Source organism: Salvelinus namaycush, chromosome 10, assembly GCF_016432855.1.
Source record: "Salvelinus namaycush isolate Seneca chromosome 10, SaNama_1.0, whole genome shotgun sequence".
Classification (NCBI taxonomy): Eukaryota; Metazoa; Chordata; class Actinopteri; order Salmoniformes; family Salmonidae; genus Salvelinus; species Salvelinus namaycush.
In genome coordinates this window covers 36,119,294-36,126,848 of record NC_052316.1, presented here as the reverse complement: position 1 = coordinate 36,126,848, position 7,555 = coordinate 36,119,294, and the positions used below count along the sequence as shown (strand labels likewise).

Genomic DNA, 7,555 nt, shown 5'->3' with positions numbered 1-7,555 from the left:
CCTGAAATGTTAAAGGTTAAGAAGGTGGACTTTGTGGCCTTTATAGCTATGGTAATTAATGGGACTGCCAAGGTGGAGAGAAGGTCCAGGAACATAGAAATCATAGTGATTGTGGTGGAGCGGTTCCTGGGGCTGAAAGATTTCACATCAGAGGAGTTACATGGAATATTGGCACAATTCATTCCACCCTCTCAGGTCCTAGAGCCTGAGAAGGGAGACATGGAGAACTAAAAGAAGGAAGAAGTGGGAGTTGTTTATTTTGGCTATGTACTATTTTTATTAGGATGGATTAAGTTAGTATCAGTATTACGTATGGATTTATTTATTTTTTGGTTTCAAACCGTCCAGTTGGTGGCGGCAATACAACGTTTTGAGTGTAGTCCACCATAAAACCCACAGAAGAAGAAGCAGAAAACAAGCACTTATTAAGATCAGGTGTGGCCAATTAGTGGGCAGCAAACACATCTGAACACACTTAACAAGATAGATCATGTTGATGACGCACAGAACAGAATGGATGTTTTAAATAACATTCTTAGAACGTTCTCTGAACGTTATTAAAGTTTTATTGTGGTCTTTATGGAAAGTTTTCACGTTCTTGGAAAACGATTGGAGAAAATTACTTTAAATAAAACCATAAGGAAACCATGGGTCCGGGTTAGGGTTTGGCTAGGGTAGGCCGTCATTGTAAATAAGAATGTATTCTTAACTGACTTGCCTAGTTAAATCAAGTTTAAATAAAAAATTGAGCATGACGAAAATAACTGCTCATAAAAGTTATGTTGCGTGTCTTGGAAAAATGGACTACTGCTCCTTTAAGAAAATATTTTTACGACCATGGTTTTACGTCATTACGTACTCCTTTACGGCAACAGTGACTCAAAATGGAGTAACCAGCAAAAACATCAAGCTAGCTTGCTAATTAATTAGGGGCATCATCTTATCTCTAAAGTTAAATTCATCGTATTACTAGTTGAGGTAATAATTTTATCAGTATGGCTGATAAGAAGAAACCGGACTCTTTCCATTACTTCATGAGTTACGATGATTTGAGTGACAGTAGCGATAGTAACAGCAGCGATTCTGATGAAGCGGGCCAGAAGAAATCAAGGGGGAAGGGGGGGACCGATGCTACTGGAAGCGGTAGCAAATCTCCCCAACACGGGACCAAGCGGGCTGCCAGTGGAGCTCCTCTACCAAAACCCGACGAGCTCTTCAAATCAGTCTCTAAGCCGTCCTTTCTGTACAACCCGCTGAATAAACAGATCGATTGGGAGAGCCGCGCCGTGAAAGCTCCAGAAGAGGTACTGTGTTTAACCAGCCAGCTAGCTTTCGTCCATTAGCTAGCTGTTGTTGACCAAGCTAACTAACCTTAACTACCTACTTGCTATGTATACTGAACAAAAATATAAACGCAACATGTGAAATGTTGGTCCCATGTTTCATGCGCTGAAATAAAAGATGCCAGAAATTTTCCATAAGCAAAAAAACCAACCTTTTCTTTCAAATGTTGTGCACAAATTTGTTTACATCCCTGTATTTGAGCATTTCTCCTTTGCCAAGATAGTCCATCCACCTGACAATGTGGCATATCAAGAAGCTGATTACACAGGTGCACCTTGTGCTGGGGAAAAGAAAAGGCCACTCTAAAATGTGCAGTTTTGTCACACAACACAGTGCCACAGATGTCAAGTTTTGAGGGAGTGTGCAATTTGTATGCTGACTGCAGGAATGTCCACCAGAGCTGTTACGAGAGAATTTAAGTTATTGATTCATCAACACATGATACATCTTCGACTGTTGTAGGAAAGATGCATTGTTAAAATGGTCCCGTGTAGCTCAGTTGGTAGAGCATGGCGCTTGCAACGCCAGGGTTGTGGGTTTGTTTCCCACGGGGGGCCAGTACAAAAAAAGTATGAATGTATGTACTTGTAAGTCGCTCTGGATAAGAGCGTCTGCTAAATGACTTAAATGTAAATGTTAAAACACGTGTAAGCCTAAATTCCATCGCTATCGGGAAACCGGGCGCAGGTTAGGTGTACGTGTATCACCTTTTCAGTTCAAGAAATGGGTTTCTCTGTCCGAGTAGAAGAATGGAGAACTTCCAGCTCCGGGGGAAAGATGGCGGAAACGGATGATGAAGTGGATTCTGAATACAATGGCGGTAGAATCAAGGAGAATTGGAGTATTGTCCAAAATAATGGAAAACATAAGCCGTCATTTTAGAGAATTTGTCAGTACGTCCAACCGGCCTCACAACCTCAGACCATGTGTAACCGTGCCAGCCCAGGACCTACACACATCCTGCAAGATCGTTTGAAACCAGCCCGGACAGTTGATGAAACTGGGTTTGAAATTTCAGCAAAAATGGTCAGAAACAGTCTCAGGAAGCTCATCTGCGTGCTCGTCGTCCTCACCAGGGTCTTGACCTGACTACAGTTCGGCTTCGTAACTGACTTCAGTGAACAAATGCTCATCTTCGATGGCCACTGGCATGCTGGAGTAGTGTGCTCTTCACGGATGAATCTCGGTTTCAACTAACAGGCAGATGGTGTCGTGAGGGCGAGCGGTTTGCTGATGTCAATGGTGTGAACAGTGCGCACCATGGTGGCGTTGGGGTTATGTTATGGGCAGGCATAGGCTACAGACAACGAACACAATTGCATTTTATCAATGGCAATTTGAATACACAGAGATACTGTGACGAGATCCAGAGGCCCATTGTTGTGCAATTCATCCTCCGCAATCACCTCATGTTTCAGCATGATAATGCACGGCCCATGTCGCAAGGATCTGTACACAATTCCTGTAAGCTGAAAATGTCCCAGTTCTTCCATGGCCTGCATACTCACCAGACATCACCAATTGAGCATGTTTGGGATGTTCTGGATTGACGTGTACGATGGCGTGTTCCAGTTCCCGTCAATATCCAGCAACTTCACACAGCCATTGAAGAGGAGTGGGACAACTTTCCACAGGACATAATCAACAGCCTGATCAACTCTGAAGATGTGTTGAGCTGCATGAGGCAAATGGTGGTCACACCAGATACTGACTGGTTTTCTGATCTACGGTATCCAAGGTATCTGTGACCAATGGATGCATATCTGTATTCCCAGTCATGTGAAATCCATAAATTAGGGCCTAATTAATTATTTTCAATTGACTCATTTCCTTATAGGAACTGTAACTCAGTAAAATCTTTTAAATTGCATGTTTCGTTTTATATTTTTCAGTGTAGCTAGCTAATTCCCACAGTGAGTCAGTGTGTGTTGTTAGCTAGCTACATAGCTAACAGCAGCTACTGCTAGTAACTAATGTAGTGTTACATTAGTCAGTAAAACACCACTGCATTCTACTATATAATCTGATTAATCGGGCTGTAATACACAACTTGTTCCTTACAAGCTTGCCAGAAGATCCCGACTGTACCGTTACGCTTGTTTGCACTGAGGTCAGAACGCAATCACAGTTACATTAAAGGAAAAGTTCACCCAAAATCCAGAAACTCCCAAGTGATTCCATACATTGAAACTAGTTAAGTGGAGTTTTTCCTCTCCCCCTCTGTTGTGCTGCACTGAAATGGCTGAAGAAAAAAAACAGGTCAAGTGACATCGCTGGATGTAGACTGCGCTCTGTTCTTTTGCCAGTTAATTAATGATTCAGAAATCTGCGAAGTGTGGACAAATACTTTGTTTTATTTAAAGCGCATGTCCGAATTTACTATTTTTGTCAAAAGTACTATCCGTTTTAATTCAGTAAATGTGTACTTTTCCACCTAAAACATTTGCGATTAATTTATATCATTACTTTATGTAGCCGATTGCCACAGCAGTGGAGATGGGTAACTGCACATGTGGACTCTCGCAGTAGCCACCGCAGCCATTTTGGAATCGCAGTCAGCCAACCAGCTCCTTTGTTGTTCAAGATGACATGCCAAGCGTAAGGGTAGGGTCAGTATCTTCCGGCATTTTACAATCCAGGATGTTGAATAAAATGACATTTAAACTTACTCTGTCCGGTTTGTCCTACAGCTGCTCAAAATTGAGACAATATCTTCGTTAGAGCCAGGTACAATATACTAATACACATTCTTATTTCATATTCAGTTAGCATTTAACTGTGGGCTGCCACTCATACTTTTTTTTTTTTATAATAAAAAATTAACTACAAAGTATGTATCGTCCTCCTGTGACCCTAATTGTGATCCAACAACCTTAATTGTGTGTGATTTTATGTATTCTCATAACTCGCAACCCAACTCTCACATGCCCAGGGCCTGCTTTGGGTCCGGACCCATAGTTTACGAAACCTTAGTATAGTTAGTTGACTGCCAGCTCAACTGGTATAACTCCATGCATTGTAAATTGTACCCCTGCGGCACAGATAAATAGGGGAACCTATAATTTTTCAATTGAAAAGATTAGTTAATTATAAGTAACTTTGCCTGCAGCCTGCAAAGGAGTTCAAGGTGTGGAAGACGAACGCGGTGCCCCCTCCTCAGACCTACGCCGCGGAAGCGGAGAAGCCCAAGAAGGGAGCTCCCCCAGGGATGGACATGGCCATAAAGTGGTCCAACATCTACGAAGATAATGGAGAAGACGCTCCACAGCCTCACACCGGCAATGCTGTCTTCCTGCCCACAGAGGAACAGCCATCAGATTCAGGTAGGGAGAAAAGTGTTACCTGTGTGACTAACCGCATTCTGCCTGCTTAGTATTACATCTTCCTCCCTACAAAGGGTAGTGGTACACTGTCCATACATCTGCTCGAACCAGAGCCCTCTGCCTCGCAAACACACGTAACTGCCCGCTTGACAAGGTACTAGCCACTTGCGCCACCGAAAAGCTAGCAGTTATGCGATGGGTGTGCAGACATTTCAAGCTGTTGTGTGGGCTTACGGTACCAGCTTTACCTCCATCTGCTTATGCCTGCACATCTCTCAATTATTTTCAGGCAGAAAATGATTTATCTCTCTCTCCTCTGACACATAGTAACTTGATATTTACAGCAGGGGGGGGGGGATATCGGTGCTAGTTAGGCAGGATACAGTACGCAGCTGTACATTCCCAGTTAATTTCTGAATGATTATGACATGTTGTTTTCTCCCTGGTGTAGACGAGGACGGAGACAAGGCCTCGGCGAAGAAGCGTAGGGTGGAGAGCTTCCAGCAGAAGGAGAAGAGGAAGAGGGATCTGGGCCAGGCCACATCTGACAAGAGCTTCGTAGAGGAAGAGAAGAGGATCCTCAGGCAGAATGCGGATTGAGGCCCAGATCTGGTGTGAAACTCTGGTCTGGCTGCCCTAAGCCTCTGTGACTGTCCTGCAGCTTTGCCCCAGACACCCAACACTATCCCTTCTTCTCCTCTGTGTCCAGCCACTGGTTATGTGAATGGTCCAGTACTCGTCTACCTAGGGCACATGATATAGATGTTATTGTTCTGAAAACATTTGGACTGTTATTTTTAATCCCTTGTTATATCTTTGAGCATATTATCCAAACACTAGTGGAAAACGCACGTATTACTGAGTGTGTCTAGGTATTGATCAATGTTTCGTTGTAAATAGACGACCACCTGATCTACATAATATAGTCTCTGGACTGCGTTGGGCAAATCAATGTGTTCGTATGTTTGGATCATGAGCAGATGTATTTTTTTATATGGCAACTTATTTTTGAATAGCAAGAAATGTATGGTAAATACATTTAGATTATTACTGTCTCTACATGTCGAGACATTAGGTCAAGAAAGACTGCATTTGCTAGAGTAATAAACTGTTCCTCAACATGTAATATTCGCAAGATGGCAGCCTTGAGCCACATTTGGTACACAACCTTTTGACTGGTGGGGAGTAGTATCTTAAATGTTGCCATGTCTTTTAATGCGTCTATACAATATGTATACAGTTAACCACACACTGACAGTTTTGTCTGTTTTGTAGTAAATTCTGTTGTCTTACACAACTGATGCAATAAATGGAATGTGAATATAAGGCTTGCTGATTGGCTCTGTCTAATCTTGAACTTAGAAATCAGCATTGATGTGAGAGTACTAGTAACACAAGCATAACTCTACTGAACAAAACAAAATGGTGTGTTTTGGATCTTAGAAATCCTCAAAGTGCTATATTTAAGCAATAAGGCACGTGGGGGTGTGGCATATGGCCTATATACCACGACTAAGGGCTGTTCTATTATAAACTGGTTACCAGTGTAATTAGAGCAGTAACAATGTTGTCATACCCGTGGTATATGGGCTGATATAGCATGGCTGTCAGCCAATCACCATTCAGGGCTGGAACCAGCCAGTTTATAATGTGAAATAAGTGTGTGGCTTTTGTTGTCGAGAGTAACTTAAAACTACTTTTGCTCATTCTGCACAGGCAGTGTACTTCAGATAAGTCAAGGATGTTTCTCATGACATGGAAACAACCGGGAAATTATTCTGTCTGTCAAACATTAAAAAAAAAAAAAAATCCTAAAAGTCCTTTTATAGCTACTCATTTCAAATGAAACTACACCTTGGTGATATGGGCATACTGCACTGTTAATGAATACAGTGTTCCTTTGGTCTTACATTGACTTTGTTCATATTCAATTAATTGACTTGTTTTTCTAACCTGGATTTCTGAGAATGTGCTCTGATTGACATGTATGAAATGTGAATTCCCTATTTAAATTTCTTTAGTAGTAAATGGAGCAAATATAATGGTGTTTTAGCCCAAGAAAAAAAAGCTGCGTTTCCGCAACGGTTCTGTGATCAGAGGAATTCCTACCATATCAGTCATCGACCTCTGACATGAATTACTGGCAAATATGCTTTTGATAAAATTCCACCTCCAGGTATGTGCCTGGCCTTGCCTGAAATGCGTACCTAATCCAGCTTTGGAAGAGGAAACATTGTAGTTACTCCACAATACTAACCTAATTAACAGAGTGAAAAGAAATTAGCCTCTACAGAATACAAATATTGCCTGCTTTTCACCAGTGGAGGCTGCTGAGGGGAGGACAGCTCATAGTAATGGCTGGATTTGACCTTTATTTAACTAGGCAAGTCAGTTAAGAATAAATTCTTATTTTCAATGACAGCCTAGGAACAGTGGGTTAACTGCCTTGTTCATGGGCAGAATGACAGATTTTTACCTTGGGGATTCAATCTTGCAACCTTTCGGTTATTAGTCCAACGCTCTAACCACTAGGCTACCTGCTGCCCCAGAATGGAGGCAATGGAATGGTATCAACCACAAACACATGGGTTCCATGTGGTTGATACCATTCCATTGACTCCATTCCAGCCTTTATTATGAGCCGTCCTCCCCTCAGCAGCCTCCACTGCTTTCCACCGGGACACAGGGAGATTAATTCACCTTTCAGCAGGACAAGAACCTAAAACACAAGGCCAAATCTACACTGGAGTTGCTTACCTAGAAGACAGTGAATGTTCCTGAGTGGCCGAGTTAGTTTTGACTTAAATCTGCTTAAAAATCTATGGCAAGACCGGAAAATGTGTTTTGTCTAGCAATGATCAACAACCAATTTGACAGCTTGAAAAAAT

General features: G+C 42.1%; 1 protein-coding gene across 1 annotated transcript; it reads left to right on the top strand.

Moving 5' to 3' along the window:
• The first annotated feature begins 867 nt into the window (after window positions 1–867).
• LOC120054994 (UPF0690 protein C1orf52 homolog) lies at window positions 868–5,993 on the top strand. The gene is made up of 3 exons (XM_039002809.1): window positions 868–1,304; window positions 4,454–4,667; window positions 5,119–5,993. The coding sequence occupies exons 1-3, from the start codon at window positions 996–998 to the stop codon at window positions 5,265–5,267; spliced, it is 672 nt and encodes a 223-aa protein (XP_038858737.1). The 5' UTR covers window positions 868–995; the 3' UTR covers window positions 5,268–5,993.
• The last annotated feature ends 1,562 nt before the right edge of the window (window positions 5,994–7,555 follow it).

What these genes read in the sequence shown, in the direction of transcription:
- LOC120054994 (XM_039002809.1), top strand. Translation starts at nt 996, where the DNA reads ATGGCTGATAAGAAGAAACCGGACTCTTTCCATTACTTCATGAGTTAC. An exon ending in CCGTGAAAGCTCCAGAAGAG is followed by an intron (nt 1,305 to 4,453) that starts GTACTGTGTTTA and finishes CTTTGCCTGCAG; the next exon opens with CCTGCAAAGGAGTTCAAGGT. An exon ending in GGAACAGCCATCAGATTCAG is followed by an intron (nt 4,668 to 5,118) that starts GTAGGGAGAAAA and finishes TCCCTGGTGTAG; the next exon opens with ACGAGGACGGAGACAAGGCC.